Here is a 17,641-nt window from a genome sequence, read left to right as displayed (position 1 = left end):
ATCTATAACTCCAGGAGCCATCAGCATCATCCCTCCGCCGATGGTCTCACCTAACTCCTATGAATCTCAACTACCACTAAGAAACTTGAGCAAATTATTGGAATGATTACAAGACTCATTGCAATAAAAACACTTTAATGAGCGATAAACCCTGGGTTTCCGGAACACCATGCTGCTTATAAAAAATGCAGTTACAATATAATGCAATTTTGTACAATTGCAAAATACTGTTGTGGTAACCAAAATACATTTCTCAAGAAACTTATGAAACTGTATTTAGTGATGCAAACTAATATTTTTATTGTAATCCAGAAGGTAGTGCTATAACTAACTGTTGGAGCAGGAAGGGACAATTTAATGCAATTAGTGTGTAACGTTTTAAATATTCAATGTGATTGATCGTAAGTTTCACTTTGTATCTTTTAAATGCACTGAAACACTCCTCCAGAAACAAAGGCAGAGTGGCCTGATCATCGGGCCTGTTAAAATGTGCTATAGCGGCCTAGCTTGACAGGTAGAAGATCAAAACCAGAAAAGGTGCACAGTCCACCAGCCCACCATAGCTATACCAAGGAGGACATCTGAGGCTGAAGGAAGCCATGCAGCCAGTGAACACAACAGATTGTGTGACGGAGAAGATGAACAGGCTACTGGAGCGAAACATGTGTCAGATACATGAACCTGAGAATGTTGCTCCATGAAGAAGTTCATAAGACAGCACTTTCAAGGCAGTTTTGGTGTAGGAAATCATAAGCTGTTCTGCGTGGTTGTGAAAGAAGAGGAATCTAATGTGAGTACACACAGCACTATTACACAGCATCCTCACTCCTCACACTGCACAGTTTTGTTAAGCGTGGAAGTCTAACCAAACTATTTATGTGCTTATAAACATCACACGGTACAGGGGGCGTGGCATGGGCACACGGCAAGATGGCCTCTCAATAGAGAGGCTCTGCCCGGCTGAACCGACAATCCGTCTAGTATCTGTCTATAACACTACCAGTAAGCGCTAAAATCAAAGCGATTCCTACGCCTGCTGTGTTTTCCCCAGATTCAGGCCACAATTGCTGCCCGGAAGCGCTGCTGAATCGGTAGACGTGGAGGACTCGATCCCGAAGGCTGCTCTTCAAGATGGCGGCGTCCGCGAGGTCTGAGAGTAGTTGTGCAGGGGACTGACCTGGGGCTTGCAGAATCGGCGGAGCTGCCCAGAGAGGACCGCGCACACTCGGTGATCCCAGAAGGCCATCCCCCTGGATCGCGGCAGTATCCAAGGGAACCATTATCAGACGTATGAGGGACAGAAGCGTAGGCGCAGGAATCCTGCAAGACGAGCCAGGTGCTGCGGCGGCCCTCGGCGTGCTCGGTAACGGTTGCGGTGAGTGGAGGGTGGCCTATCCTTAGATAGGCCGCACCCCAGACGGCGCTGGTGGAGGAGAGGGCTGCGGCCTGCGAGCTGTGGCCGGGTCCCTGGGTTCGCGTGGAGCAGCTGACTGAGCTAGTGGCACCTTCCTGGGGAAATGTCAAGGCCCGACCTGGGGACCGCATTGTTTTGACCTGCGTGGGACTCGAAGTGCCTGTGCGGCTGCTGACTTACACAGAGGTAAATTGGGCGCTGTCTAGATATCGCATACGGCGGGCCAGGACTGTGAGCAGAGGCGGCTTCCCATCTGTAATTACAAGTTATGGCCGGACATTGTTGCGGGGACCTGTAAAACACTGGAATCACTTTGAAGTGCTAACCTTGGCGGGGCGATTATACAAAGAGTCCCAATATCCTGCTTAAGTGGACTACTTATATAGGGTGGCAACAAGTGCGACTGCAAGTGCAGCAGCGGTCGATTTATTAAACACTCACTCTATCAATACTAATTGGACTTACGAGCCCGGCCTGTCTATTGTTATGGGGCGGACGGATAAAACACAACCCCGCCTTACATTCGAGGCCCGCAAATCTACCAAGACCACGCAGAGTGCGGCCTCTGATTTGGAGGCTGATGCCCCAGCAGCCGAGACTCCCACCCTAGAGACAACACTTCTGGCCATGCAACGCAGTTTGTAATCTATAGAGGGGACTATGGCTGCAGTCAATCATTGACTAGATCACATGTCGGCGCAGCTTGAGAAGCATAGTGCGCGCATGGGTGAGGTAGAGCAGCGTGTGTCGGCGACGGAGGATGGCCTGAGCGACGTGGCCAGGAAGACACTGAGCATGGAGAATGTGCTTTACCTGATTCAGAATAAGGATTTGGAGGCCCGTTCTCAATGTAACAATATTCGTATAACGGGCCTTCCAGAATCTACGAATGTTGGCAAGATGGAACTCTTTATCGAGAATTTGGTCAAAGAGATTTTTGGAGCTGAACAGTTATCCCCCATGTTTATAGTTGAGCGAGCACCCAGATCCCTCGTGGCGCAGCCTGTACAGGGCGCCCCACCCCACCCAATCATAGCGAGATTGTTAAATTACATGGATCGTAATGTGATTCTCAGATTGGCCCGCGACAAGGGTAACATTGTGCACCAGGGCAATTCCATTTAATTTTTCCCTTATTTTACAGTCGCGGTGCAGGCTGCAAGGCGGGAGTTTGGCGCTGTGAAAAGATTTCCGAGTTTTGAGGGGGTACCATATGCAATGTTATACCCTCCTCCCTTGCATATTAGTCCTGAGGGAGACTCCAAACTCTTCACAAATCCCAAGGCCGCAACGGAACATGCTAACAGGCGGCATCCGACTCTGAGGAACAATAGGGATCTAATGGTCTATTACTTCACTATAGACTGGTTGTTTATTGCTGGCTTAAAATGAATAATACTCGCACTCACTGTTCCTCTTCTCCTCAGGATTGATTTAAATGGAAGTCACTGACACCATATTCCATACTAGGACAAGGGGTAGGAGGGATGATGCAACAATATGTGGAAGACACAGCTACCATGGTTGTTCAGCCACCTCCTACTAGTTGGGAGGCTAGAAGCGGGCTGACGACCCCCACATGGGAGTGCCCCATTTGTACTGGTTTTCTGTTTTTTTGGGGTGGGTGGGATGGGAAGATTGTGAGATTGTTCCTATGGGGGGGTATGTTTCTTTGTTACAGGGATGGCTTTGGCTAGTTGGGGTGGCCAAAGTGGGTGGGGCGTTGGTGGGGGGAGGGGTGGGCACTGTTGGCACTACCGGAATGACTCCTGTTTACCAATAGGCACGGGGTTTCCAATGCGGTGGTTAGCATATTTAAGCAGATACAAACTGTGGTCCATTGATTTCCTGAATTGGCGTAAATGTGATCTCCTGAATTTCCGAGCGGTTTGCACTATTGGCACCCGGTGCATTGTTTACCATAATGTATTTAAAATGTGTAGATATCTCCCTTATGGATGAACCCCATGGGTAGTAACTTTAGATTTCTAACATGAAATATACGAGGTCTCAACAGCCCAAAAAAGATACGAACAGTGATAGCTAGCCTAGATAGACTGAATGTTCACGTGACCATGTTGGAAGAAACTCACCTCACCACCCTTTCTGAACGGAACGTGGGATTACGGTGGGCGGGGGTGCAGATCGCCTCATCCTACTCCTCATATTCTCGGGGGGTGATGATTCTGATTTAGAAAGGAGTGCCATTCCAGGTGCATGGTACAGAAACAGATGATCAGGGTCGGCTAGCAATTGTGCACAGTATGCTTGGGAGTATGAGTGTGATCCTGGTGAATATATACGGTCCAAATATAGATGACCACCCCTTTTATGCGGATGTTTGGCATCGTATCTCTGCATTCCCTATAGTGGAAATTATTTGGGGGGGGATTTTAATACTTGCTTAGATGTTCAAGCTGACAGAATGGGTGTTGAGCCAACGAGACATAGACTATCGACTACCTCGCTGTTGGGCATACTGGAGGCTGGTAATTTGAAGGATGTGTGGCGTATGAGGCACCCAGGGGCCAAGGAAAGTACTTTTATCTCAGCTGTGCATAGGACATGGTCCCAACTGGATTATTGGCTGCTGTCTGAGGCTGCCTGTACCTGGGTTATGGATGTGAACCACTTAGCGAGAACATTGTCCGATCATTCTCCCGTCCTCCTGGAGCTGAAGGTCCCGGGCTATGAACGACCCCCGTTCACGTGGAGATTGCAGCCATCATCCCTGACGGATCGGATTTTTAGACACACAGTAGGTGAGGCAATCCATAATTATTTCCGGGAAAATGAGGGTACAGTAGACAAGCAGGGGGTTCTGTGGGAGGCCTTTAAGGTTACGATTCGAGTAGTATGCATTGGCACCCAGGCAGGGGGTTCTTAAAGATATCCGCTGCAGAATCTAAAAGCTAGCTGGGGAAATTGCAGCACTGGAGAGAGCTTATGCCACCAATCCAGCCCCTGAGATATTAGCTAAGATCCGTGATTTCGTGACAGAACATAACGAGACCGTGGATCAAGAAATGGCACACAGGTCCCTGTAAATATCCCTATTCGTCTGAATAAAGCTCTGTTCACTACACTGCAGTCGGCTCTCTTAACGTTTGTCTGGGGGGGTGGTAAGCCCCGTTGCAGTTGGAATGTACTGACTCAGCCATTTGACCGTGGAGGCTTTAAAGCCCCAGACTTGCGATGAAATTATTTGTGCGCACAGGTGCAGTTTGCGCACTTCTGGTTTTTCCCACAGAAGTTCCAACCGCATATTGCGATCGAGTCGGACTCTGTATTACCGATGCCTCTGATAGCGGCAGCGTTGATGGGTGGTGGAGGGGGCCCACGCTCGGAAATTAGCCCGGTTCATTGTACTGCCTGGGTATGGAGGGCTCTCACGACTAGGGCACAGTCAGATTATTTGTACGCACGAAATCTACCGCTTGCTGCGCATCCTGGCATATCAGCCGCTAGGGAGCCAGCAGCTTTGAAGACACTAAGTAAAGTGGGAATTACTAACTTAGGCGACTTATATAAAAAGGGTCAATTCCGAACCCTGGCGGATCTGTAGGCAAGGCAGGAAACTGGAATGATGTTGGGATTTACATATGTGAGGGTGCGTCAGGCAATTACCGTTTACCCGGGGTTCCCTGATGAACCACGAACATTGCTAGCCTTGCGGGCGGTATTAGGAGGGGAACACCGAAGCTGCCTCATTACTAGATTATACAATGCCTCTCTCCGCGAACAAGAGATAAGTGAATCCCCCCTTATACAAGGTGGAATGACCTCCTGTCCTCTCCACTGCCGTTGGAGGCTTGGAGGCTTGGCGGTCTTGCTGTGTTTTAACGGGGCGCCTGACAGCGAATTGCAATCTCCGCATCATCCACTTTAAATACCTACACCAACGTTATTACACACCAGCTTAATTATGCAGATTCGGCTTGCGTGAAAGTGCATCTGTGTACGCTGTGGTCAGGCTAATGCAGATTTTATCCATTTAGCATGGTCTTGCACTGGCATCTCAAAATTCTGGACGCATGTCACGCAGGTGTTGACTGATATCATTGCGGAGCCTGTTTGGTGTGTACCTGAGGTGTGTCTGCTGGAGTGGCTGCAGAAACGTAAGCCCTGTAATAGAAGACTAGTGGCCATAGCAACTTTGTTTGCTAAGAGAGCAGTGGCAAGGTGCTGGGGGGCAAAGGCTGTACCAACAGTTAAGGAGTGGCTTAAGGATTTAATATATTGTCGGGACCAATTGGGAATATACGCTGATGAGCTGCCCGAAGCATCTCGTCCAAAGTACTTCTGGGCCCCCCTCACTGAATATCTCCTTGCCAATCCAGATCTGTCATAATTCACTCTACAGGTGATTATTGTATACCAGCTGAGAAGTTATGGGTCTGCCATTTGGGGCTATGCATACCGAAATGTATTGATATTGGAAACCGTGAATGTATATAAAAATGACGGGGTGGTGGGGGATGGGTGGAAGGGTTGTTTTAAGTATGAAGCTGTTTATTGTATAAAAAAGGGCTTGTTCAAGATGTGCTAGCTCTGGAAGAACTGCTTCCCCCTTTTGCTGGGGGGCATGTCTGTAACTCTCAACAAGCTGTTCAATTAAAAAAACAAAAATACTTCACACTATACAGTCCCACAAAGTGGAGGTGTCCTTGACAGATAGTCCAAAAGACCATCTGGGGCTGATAAAGCCCAGTGCAGTGCGGCATACTCACACATGTACGGGGGTGAGATCCCGTCTTGGTCTCTGCACTAGAAAATGGACTCACACTTTTCTGATCACTACCACTTTCATTGTTAAAGCAGATAGTTCTCATCTCACCACAGAAGATAGTGGCCAGCCTGTCCTGTGAACCACCATCAAGTTGTTTGTCATGAATCACTGTTCAAGCAATGAGGCCTAATGTGAGCACAAGCATGCCACAGAGTGGTGATTGTCATTTTTGGCTTTGAATTATTGTCCCTGTTAAGCTCACAGCTCAAGCACAGATGGTAGTTGATCATGTTTAGGACATAATATTAAGCATGTCTGAATGTTATTGCATGACTGTGATAAGTTGTGTATTGCCCCCTGCCTCTTCACAAGTCACCAGAGCATTCCTTTGCTTTTGCTTCTCTTTGTTCCAGGTCATATTGAGTGTGAAGCCCCAAACAACAAGCTGGACCGGTTTTCCGGGACTCTGACGTATAAAAAGGAGAAGTATTCCTTGGACAACGAGAAGATCCTGCTGCGCGGCTGCACCCTCCGGAACACCGAGTGGTGCTTCGGCATCGTCATCTTTGCTGGTAGGTGGAGGGCCCCATCCTGGGAGACGGCCACTATAACGCGGCCGTTTCCACGCATAACCATAACCACGCATGCATTACAACGCATGCATGGTTACAATGAAAAGCCTTTACCACGCATACCTTTACTACGAAATTCGTAGTAAAGGCATGTGTGCTAAAGTTAAAAGAAAAGAAAAAGAGGGGTTGGGGGGTCTCCCCCCCCCCAAAAAAACAGCGTGGGATTGAAAAAGAGGGGTGGGGGGCACCCCCAAAATAAAAAAATATAAAAAACGCACCTTTTTCCGTTCTTTAAAGAAAGATGTGGAGACAATCTGCGTCATTAGAGGAAAAGGAAGGACACTTCCGCTTCCTCTTAACGACGTGCAACGTCACTAAGGAAGATCGAGGAGAGGAGAGGTAAGGGGGAATGAGGGGGTGGTGTCGTGCAGGGGTAAATTTAAAGGGTATATTTTTAGTGTCATATCCTTTAACATGAAAATGCCATTAACATGCATAATTTAACAACGAAAATCGTTGTAAAAGTATGCGTGTTGAAGGCATTCGCGTTGTAACGCATGCATGGTAAAGGCATGCGTTACAACGGAATGCGTCGTAAAGTCATACATCCCCCCATCCTTTGTCATCTACTAGTACCCACTGTAGCCTCATCAATAATGGCTGACCCATTGGTTTGTAGCCTTCTATCTCATTTCCTTGACAATCAAAACGTGTGTGTCCTAACAACTCAGAGGGACCACCCGAGGTCCTGGCTTTGCACACTACTTCTTTTTAAATAATAATGATTAGAATTCAATGAATGGGGGTCTTGTTTATTGCTGGTAAAGCTGTGTTAAATGTACCCACTAATTGTGTAACTGGACATGTTATTCATCAATATATTAACACATTGATGGTAGTTACCAGCGACTGGTGTGAAACACTATGAAATAATGCAACATTTTTGAATAACTATTGGTTAATCATTTCTCCTCTTTACTGGCAGACTTCTAAATACTGCAGTAACCATTTTATTGCTGCTGTATATTACCTCAAATATTTACCAGCAAGTTGTGAGTGAAAGCTTAGGTCAAGTGAGCCCCAAGGATGAAAGGCCACAAGGGCAGGACTGAGCAGACCTCCTTATGAACTTAAGGGAATACTTCCTTTCAATGAGATCTTTAGGGCCTTCTGGTAGGAAGACCTCTTTCTGTTTCCCTTGAGAGGCCATGCTGGTTATTTCTAAACTGAGGACCGGTACTGAAGGCATTCACTTGTCCCCTACCTGTTCTGCTGATCAGCATAAGTGGCCGATCCTTCATGATTGGCTCTCTCTTAATGGAGCCATTACTTGTCTCTGTTGGTCAAGGTGAAATTTGTATAGGCCTCCACCCTCTTTCTTCACAGTTCAACACACAAGCGGAGCTTAGACTTCGTAAATCTGGAAGATGTATGCACAATTAATGGCTAGTGTGGCTGAACTGCTAATACTGCGCCAAGTCTTAAATCTCAACTTCTTTTATGAGGACACACCTTGAAATGAAACAAAAAGTGTCAAAGACCTTTGTTTTTCTTGAATTAATCAATGAATTTATTTGTTTTAGATTTTTAGCCTTCCATTTACCAGAACGAATCAAGGGGTAAACAGTCAATTAATGACACATTTTTAGGAAGTTTCTCCACACCATTCATTGATTCACATCATACATACTATTCCAACATACCATTCATTCCCATGGATTGATCATACTCATACATTCACAAACACACCCATTCTGAATATTTAATTAGAAAACGAACATTAGAATCTTTCTATTTGGACCACAGAGAGAGAAATTGGAAAAAATAATCTCTATAATTGTTTCTTTTTTATCAAAAATTCAAAGATTCTTGTGGTCAGAAGAATCTTTGAATTTTTGATAAAAAAGAAACAATTATAGAGATTATTTTTTCCAATTTCTCTCTCTGTGGTCCAAATAGAAAGATTCTAATGTTCGTTTTCTAATTAAATATTCAGAATGGGTGTGTTTGTGAATGTATGAGTATGATCAATCCATGGGAATGAATGGTATGTTGGAATAGTATGTATGATGTGAATCAATGAATGGTGTGGAGAAACTTCCTAAAAATGTGTCATTAATTGACTGTTTACCCCTTGATTCGTTCTGGTAAATGGAAGGCTAAAAATCTAAAACAAATAAATTCATTGATTAATTCAAGAAAAACAAAGGTCTTTGACACTTTTTGTTTCATTTCAAGGTGTGTCCTCATAAAAGAAGTTGAGATTTAAGACTTGGCGCAGTATTAGCAGTTTTGTTGTTATATATCATTAGAGGCCCAGCTTTACTGCCTTTGGCCTACCTCCAGTGTTGGTTCTAGTGTGGCTGAACGGCACGTCAGCTCCGACACGCAGAGACATTGTCATTGTTGGCCACCACTTCCTGGAGATGGGGCGGATGTCGTTGAAATTGGGGTTTCTTCCAAAGGTAGCACCAGTACAGGTCCTGGAGGTGACCTAAGCCCACTCTACCTGCCAGTCGATTTGCAAGTTCAGGTATCTGTTAAATGTGGAAGAGAAGAAAAGTGATCAAAACCTACTGATGTGGTATCGGGGACTCGGGGGTACTGCTAAAGAAATACAAAATAATTTGTTTATCCAGCAAGTTTGGGATTAAAGATGAAATTGGAGTCCACAGTATGAGTTCATCGTCATAAAAAAGAGAAATTGATGGTAGCAGAGTGATCGTGACACCTGGCTAGGGATATACAGACACTAGGACAGGAAGATATGGGGGGCACAAAGACACAGCCATGGGCATTGGATCGGGAAACACGGACACCAGGACAGATACCTACACTGAGATCTGGATAATGGGGCAAAGAACTCAGTCACAGGGACAAGAAATAACAGAGACACAAGCATTGACATCAGAGCAAGAAAACATAGACACTTGGACAGATGTACATGGACACTAGGGGATAGAGACACCCAGGACACAGAGACACTGACATTGGCACTAGAACAGGGAAACACAGGCACATGGACAGGTTCACAGGGACACTGGGGCCTAGAGACAGAGGGTCACAGAGACACAAGCATTTACACCAGAGTAGGGAAACATAGACAATTGGACAGAGACTCACAGGGGCACTAGGACTTAGAAACAAAGAAACACAGAGACATGGGCATTGACATAAAACAGGGAAACACAAACACTTGGACAGATTTATATGAACACTGGGACTTAGAGACAGTGGGACACAGAGACACAGGCATTGACACTAGAGCAGGGAAATAGACACTTGAACAGATTTACATGGACCCTGGTGAATGGAGACACAACAGGCAAAATAGGCATTCACATTGACACTAGAGCAGGGAAACAGAGAAACACGGACACTGGAACAGATTCACATGGGCAGTGGGACATGGAGACTTAGAAATTGACACGGCCAGCGAGAAAGACACATACACTGAGACTAGAGGACACTGACACTGGGACAGGCAGACACTGATATTGGATCAAGGGGGCACATTGATGCCTATACTAAGGGAAGGATACTGGTACAATGAGACTCTTGGTGTGGGACTGCAAGGGGCTGGAACAGGGAGACCGTGACACTGGGACAGAGAGACATTGAGGCTGGAACAAGGAGATACTGACACTGGAACAGTGAAGGACTGGGACAGAGAGGCAGTGACAATAGGGCAAGGAGACACTGACGCTGAAGCAAGGAGGCACTGACACTGAACCAGCGAGGGTTTGGGACGTGGAGACACTGACACTGAGAAAGGGAGATACTGGAGCAAGGAAGGCTGAGGCACCGATTCTGGGAATGGGAATTTTGAAGCTAGCATGAACATGCACTTTCTCTCTCTCTCTCTCTCCCTCTCCCTCCCTCTTTCTCTTTCTTTCTCTCACACACACACAAGAAAGAGGAAAAGGCAACCTGAAAATCTGGTTCTTTCTACAAGAAACCTACATCTACACGGAAACGTTGGCCCAGATTTACTATAATTTTGCTTCAGGGTTGCGTCACTTTTGTGGCTTAGCCCTTCGCAAAGTTATTTTTGGTATCTGTTAAGCCAATTTATGTGGCTTCACATTATTTAGTAAATACAAAATTACGCAAAGCGCTGTCTTGAGTTACTTTGCATCAGGTAGGCGTTACATGGATGGAGCATGGACGTTGCAGTGCACCCACCCAAGGATTTTGATGAAAGCCTAGATTTACAAACACTTATTGTTATAATGTGTAACTTGTGTTATCTTCTGAACTCTGTGTAGCTCAGCTCTGGATGGTGCAGGAAATTCTGGAGCAAATGATTAAGGCGGACGTGGTAGAGCCTGTGGAGGCCACTGAATGGCTTTTACCAGTTTTCATTATTAAGAAGTCAGATGATTCGTTGAGGTTCTGTGTGGACTTACATAGGCTTAATGAGAATGTGGTGATGGACTCGTTACCACTACCCACCATAAGAAAACTCTTTTTTACATTGTCTGGTGGGAAATATTTTTCAAAGTTAGACCTAAGAAGCGCGTATCACCAGATGCAACTTCACCCAGACTCCGGCCTTACAGTTTTCATAACGTCCGGAGGGACTTTTCAATTTAAGAGACTACCATTTGGCTTGTGCTCGGCGGCAAGTGTTTTCCAACGACTGATCGCAACCTTGTTGTCTGGTGTCTCTAATGTTGTGTTTTTCCAAAACGACATTTTGATGTTTGGGGAAATCATTGAAGTGCATAACAGGATCTTGGGTGAGGTGTTGTCTCGGGTTAATGAGGCAGGGTTGATACTACAAAGGGAAAAATGCTAATTCTTGCTGCAGGAGGTAGAGTACGTGGGGTATTTGATAACTAGAGAAGGAGTGAGGCCTAAAATTGATTTGGTGAGTGCAATAGTGAAATCAAAAATACCTGTTTTGATGAAAGCCATGTCATTTATGGGCTTGGTGAAGTATTACGCTAAGTTTGTCCATGACTTTGCTCACAAGATAGAAATATTGAGACTCCTGTTGAGGGAAGGGAGAAAATGTTCATGGGGAAATCAACAGCAAGCTGCTTTCACACTACTTAAGAATGATATTGCCAATGCAGGAGTCCTTGTACTGTTCCTGAGTGGTTTAAAAACAGTGATCACGGTTTGATGAGAGTGTGGTTGTATTGGGGCAGGAATGTCACAAGTGCATGGGCGTGTGGAGAAAACTGTTGCATTTGCCTCAGGAGGCTGAGAGAAACTACTCCGTCATAAATTGAGAAGCATAGCGGCAGGGTGGTAGATATCAGATTTTCGCTGCTATATTTTGGGAAGTCAGATACTCTTAAAAGATGCTTACAGACCATTTCTCAAAGTCTTGGGGCTAGGGTGGACTATAAATTGCTCAGGCAGGTTAGCCAGATAGATGGTGAAATCGCAGGACTTTGATTGTAAGGTGGAGTGCCTTCCATGATGGAAAAACAAGGTGGCGGATTGATTGTCAAGGTTACCTGATAAAGCTGCTGAACATAGACGTTTTTACACAGAAGAGGTGGTGGCTGATGTGATGGATGCCACTGAGGGGCTAGAAGGTTGTGTCTCCAAGGCAGAGTGGATGGGGGCAATGCAGAATGAAAGCACGTTGAAATCAGTAGTTGAAATGGTGAAAGGAGACGTGCAGAGAGAAAGCTCTTTGCCGGAGGTGCTCAGACCTTTTCATAAGGTGGTAGAGGAGTTATCCTTACAAGGTAAAGGTGCTGTTATGAGGGGTTGTAGATTTGTACCTCCCAGTTTTATGCGTCCCAAGTTAATATATCTGAAAGAGACATGTTAGTGATAGATTCCTTACCTTAGAATATCCCCAGGCATCAGACTGGATCCGGAACGTTTTAGTCAGCAGTACCCCTGCGAGTCGGTAGGCGTCGTCGTACGACTCCGTGTACATCGCTGGCATCGTATTCGCAGAGATGACGTCATGGTAGCTACTTAGACGCGCCCACGCGCGCTGACGTCAGTTCTTTCTTTTTCCGCGCCAGCAAGCACAGATGCAAGAGAGAGCGGTACTCCTAGTTAATATTTTTACTTTATTTCTGAGACTTGTTTCTCTTGCTTTGTCGAGTCCTCGACTTCTGGTGCAGTAGAGATGCCCGGGTTTAAGTCCTGTAGGGACTGCCGGCAGAACATGTCGGTGGTGGACCCGCATGACGTGTGTGTCTTCTGCTTGGGGCACGCCCATAACCCCAAGAAGTGCCCCGATTGTTGGGCCATGGTGCCGAAGGCTTTGCGGGAGCGTTTCCAAAAGTTGTTTGAGGCCCGGCAATCTGTACCGCGACGCTCGAGGTCCCGCTCCCGTGGGAAGTCGAGGGACAGGTCATGGGGCCGACACCACCGTTCGTCGGAATCAGGGACAGGTAAGTCAAAGCACCATAAGAAGTCGAAGAAGCGACGTCGCTCTTCATCTACCCCTCACTGGTCATGGACGCGGTGGAGAGGGCAGGTGGTCACTCCCCCGTGGCCTCAGTGGAGCCTCTGTTGTTGCCTGCTGCCTACCCGCCTTTCCCGGGACCGTACGCAACTCCGGAAGAAATACAGGTATTCCTGTCGGCCATGGGCCGTTTATTTGCCCCATCGGGCCCCTCAGGTGTGCCTTTGGGCCCCGTGGATCTGTTGGGTGGTTCTGACCCCGTGCCGCCGCCTTTGGCCCCGGCTACGCGGGCAAGATACCCTGCGGCGCCGTTGGCTCCGGCCTTCGGGCCCGATGCCGGCTCAGGTGCCGGGTTCGACGCCTCCGGCGTCGGGGCTGATGCTGGACAAGACGCCGTTGCCTATGGGGCCAGACTACGTCGAGCCTGGATTGGTCTATTATCCTCCGATTCCTATTCTGGGTGGGGAGTTTATTCCCTTTCCCCGAGCCCCTCATCCTTACCAGCCTCTTAAACAGCCGGTGGACGAAGGGGAGTACTGGGGGGGTCTGAGGACCCTCTCGCAGCTCATTGTGAGGATGAACCGGAGTGGGAGGGTGATATGGAAGATCCAGGTGATCTGGATTTCTCTCCGCACCCTGGTACACTGTCCCCTTAGCTACGGAGGAGGTTGAGACTTATTCTTTGGTGTTGCATAGGGTGGCTGAGGCTCTTAACCTCGAGCTCCCTTCCGTGCTTATCAGGACCAATCTCCTGACTGAGGTGCTGCAGCCGGCGACCTCTTTGGCGGAGCCGCTACTGCCCTTTAATGACGTGCTTACAGACATTCTGTTAAGCACCTGGATCAAGCCTAACACAGGGATTCCTGTGGATAGGAGTGTGGCACGACGCCAGCACCCGGCCCCGGGCGACTCCAGTTTTCTCACGCAACACCCAGCGCCTGAGAGTCTGGTTGTCCAGGCCTCTGCCTCTCCGAGCGCATTACCTTCCGCACCTCCGGACAAAGAATCTAAAAAAAAAAAAAACAAGACTTGAGCAGTTTGGGAAAAAGATTTTCACCTCTGCCAGTTCCGGGTTGCGAGCGGTGAATACTGTGTGCCTGTTGGGCCACTATTCCCACTCTGTGTGGGACACTGTGACACAGGTGCTGCCTCAGTGTCCAGTGGAAGCTCAAGCGATGCTCCCCCAAGCCATTACCGAGGGAAGAGATGCTGCAAAATTCACTATCCGTTGTGTCCTTGACACAGCCGACTCCCTCAGCAGAGCAATTTCCACAACAGTGGCGCTACGCCGTTACGCCTGGCTCAGGACTTCCTAGTCTGATGTTTCAGGCCCACCAAATGCCATTGGGTGGCAGGATTCGCCTTCACCTCCCCCACTGGTGCCCCATCACTCCGAACAGGTGGGTTTTGCAGATAGTCCGAAGCGGCTACTCCCTTCCTTTCGAGACAACCCCTCCAGGCATGCCGCCTCAGTACCACCACAAGTCGGGGGATCACTTGGCGCTTCTACAGCAGTAAGTTGCGGCCCTCTTGGCCAAGGGGGCCATTGAGCACGTTCTGACGCCAGAAGTAGGTCGTGGTTGTTACTTTCACTACTTCCTGGTTCCAAAGAAGGACAAGGGCCTGCATCCTATCTTAGACCTCTGGAAAATCAATCGCTTCCTCTAGAAGGAGAAGTTCAAGATGCTCACGCTTGCTCCGGTTTTGTCTGACCTAGACCCGCAAGACTGGATGGTAGCTTTGGACTTGCAGGATGCTTATTTTCATATCCCCATCCTGCCGGCTCACCGGCGTTACCTGCGGTTCACGGTAGGCCATGAGCACTTTCAGTTCACCGTGCTCCCTTTCGGCTTAACCAGCACCCCTCGGGTGTTCACGAAAGTGATGGCGGTGGTCGCAGCTCATCTGCGCAGATTAGGGATCTCAGTCTTCCCCTATCTGGACGACTGGCTGTTGAAGGCGGGCTCGCCCCAGGCAGTCGTCTCCCGCCTCCAGACTACGGCTGTCCTCCTGCATTTGCTGGGGTTCTCCATCAACGTGCCGAGGTCGCTTCTGATTCCCTCTCAGAAGTTCCTCTTCATCGGAGCGGTTCTGGACACGGCGCGATTTCGGGTTTACCCTCCCAAACAACAAGTCCGGGACATTCGGGCTATGATTCCGATTTTTCAGCCCAGGTCCTGGGTTTCGGTCAAGAAGACCCTGAGACTGCTGGGCTCATGGCCTCCTACATCCTGCTCATCAACCGTGCCAGATGGCATATGCGGGCTCTGCAGTGGGACCTGAAGTTCCAGTGGACGCAGCATCAGGGAATCCTGTCGGATCCCCTTTCTGTCCCTCTTTCTGAGGTCCTATTGTTCCTTCTCTCTTTGGCCCAGTAGGGCTCTACTCTGGGCACTATCAAGGGCTACCTTTCAGCTCTTTCAGCCTTTCTCAGACTGCCTGATCAGCCCTCTCTTTTCAAGTCTCCTGTTGTCAATAGATTTCTCAAAGGCATTACTCACCTTTTCCCTCCTATTCCTTTTGTGATGCCTCAGTGGGACTTAAACCTGGTTTTCACATTCTTAATGTGCGCTCCCTTTGAGCCTCTTCATAACTGTCCTTTGCGGTTATTAACTTTGAAAACTGTCTTCCTGGTGGCCATCACCTCAGCTAGGCGTGTGAGTGAGCTCCAGGCTCTTTCATGTAAACCTCCTTTCTTGGCGATTCATCCGGACAAGGTTGTGCTTTTACCACGTCCCTCCTTTCTGCCAAAAGTAGTCACTGCCTTTCATCTCGGGCAAACTGTCACTGTGCCCACTTTCTTTCCGCCTCCGCACCCTTCAAGAGAGGAAAAGAGGCTCCACCGTCTGGACCCAAAACATGCGCTTTCATTCTATCTCAACTGCACACAACAGTTCCGGGTGGATGACCAGCTCTATGTTGGCGGCGTGGGCGCCAAGAAAGGCCAAGCTGTGCATAAGTGAACTATCTCCCGATGGGTTGTCTTGTGCATTAAAGCCTGTTACTCTCTGGCTAAAAAGGAACCTCCTGTAGGGCTGCGCGCCCATTCTACCAGAGCCACAGCAGCTACTACAGCATTGGGATGCGGTGTCCCCCTGCAAGATATCTGTCAGGCAGCCTCATGGGACTCGCTGCATACTTTCACTAAGAACTATTGCCTTGACAGTCAAGTCTGGAGAGGCGGCTTTTTGGCCGGTCGGTTCTCCATGACTTTCTGGTGTGATTTCTCTTCGCAGACCCTCCACCGGGGTTGGTATTGCTTGGGTATGTATTCTAAGGTAAGGAATCTATCACTAACGTGTCTCTTTCAGATGCACAAGTTACTTACTTGTGTAACGATATATCTGTAAGAGATATTAGTTAGTGATAGATTCCTTACCGCCCGCCCATCCTCCCCGTTCTGCGAACTGTTCTCTAGGGTTCAGGTCATCCCTTTCAGGGCCCTAGTTATATTGCACCAGTAGTCACTCTCTGGCATGCCTCTACGTTCCTGGCGCGGAGAGTTGTGTACAGAACTGACATCAGCGTGCGTGAGCGCATCTAAGTAGCTCCCATGACGTCATCTCGGCAAATACGACGCCAGCGACGTACACGGAGCCGCACGACGACGCCTACCGACACGCAGGGGTACTGCTCACGGAAACTTTCCAGATCCAGTCTGACGCCTGGGTATATTCTAAGGTAAGGAATCTATCACTAACTAATGTCTCTTACAGATATATCGTTACACAAGTAAGTAACTTGTGCATTTGGCACATGAGGATCATCTGGGTCAGACATTCACGCTACAGCGTTTCAGGGAAAAATAAATTTGTTGTCCGCTCCCGGAAGGCCAGGTGAAAACATTGGTGAAGGAATGTGGATTGTGTAAAGAATCTGAGAAACACTTGAACCGCTTAGGAGTCTCTGTCCAGGATCAGAAAGTGGAGGAGGTAAGTATGTTTTGGAAAATATCTGTTTGGATTTCATAGGTCCTTTTATTTTCTTGCCTGATCAGGAAAGGTTTGCTGCAGTCATAGTGGATGCCAAATCCAGATGGGTTGAAGTTGTTTTTATGAGGGTCATCAGCATCAAGTCTACTAAAGCTGTCCTAAGGGAGGTGTTCCTTAGAGAAGGGATTCCTTCGATCTTTTGGATAATGGCACCCAGCTCACCTCCTCAGAGATTAGGTCATTATTGGACCTTGTGGGGATTAAGCATGTGATTGTACAATCCCCAAAGTAGTGATTTGGTGGGAAGGGTCAACAGGTTGATCAAGGGCACTGTGAAAATGGCGTACAGTGCAGGATTGTCTATTCAGGCTCCCATCAAAGATATACTCTGGGCTCATCGCACCACAGTCAATACCAGCACAGGTAAATCGCCATTTGAAATGATGCGACAGAGATAACCTGGTTCCAAGTTAGTTCCCTCTTGGATGGATATGGTTGTTGATACCTAGAGGACTGAAGGAGTGCCACAAGGGGAATCCCAGGGGCTCATTAACAAGGGCGATTAGGTGAGAATTAAGTCTGGTGGGTTTGGTAGAGGTTTGTCCCGTT

General features: G+C 47.8%; 1 protein-coding gene across 3 annotated transcripts in view; it reads left to right on the top strand.

Moving 5' to 3' along the window:
* The window catches only part of LOC146863805 (phospholipid-transporting ATPase ID-like), a 696,782-nt gene that overhangs the window by 498,544 nt on the left and 180,597 nt on the right, over window positions 1-17,641 (top strand). For all 3 annotated transcript variants that reach the window (XM_085628123.1, XM_085628125.1, XM_085628124.1), the window contains exon 10: window positions 6,557-6,715. In XM_085628123.1, coding sequence (XP_085484249.1) covers window positions 6,557-6,715 — 159 coding nt within the window. The remainder of the gene's footprint in view (window positions 1-6,556; window positions 6,716-17,641) is intronic.

The sequence above is a fragment of the Triturus cristatus genome, chromosome 2_1 (genome assembly GCF_964204655.1).
Source record: "Triturus cristatus chromosome 2_1, aTriCri1.1, whole genome shotgun sequence".
In the NCBI taxonomy this organism is placed as follows: Eukaryota; Metazoa; Chordata; class Amphibia; order Caudata; family Salamandridae; genus Triturus; species Triturus cristatus.
The sequence above is the reverse complement of the archived record's forward strand: the minus strand, read 5'-3'. Positions and strand labels throughout refer to the sequence as shown.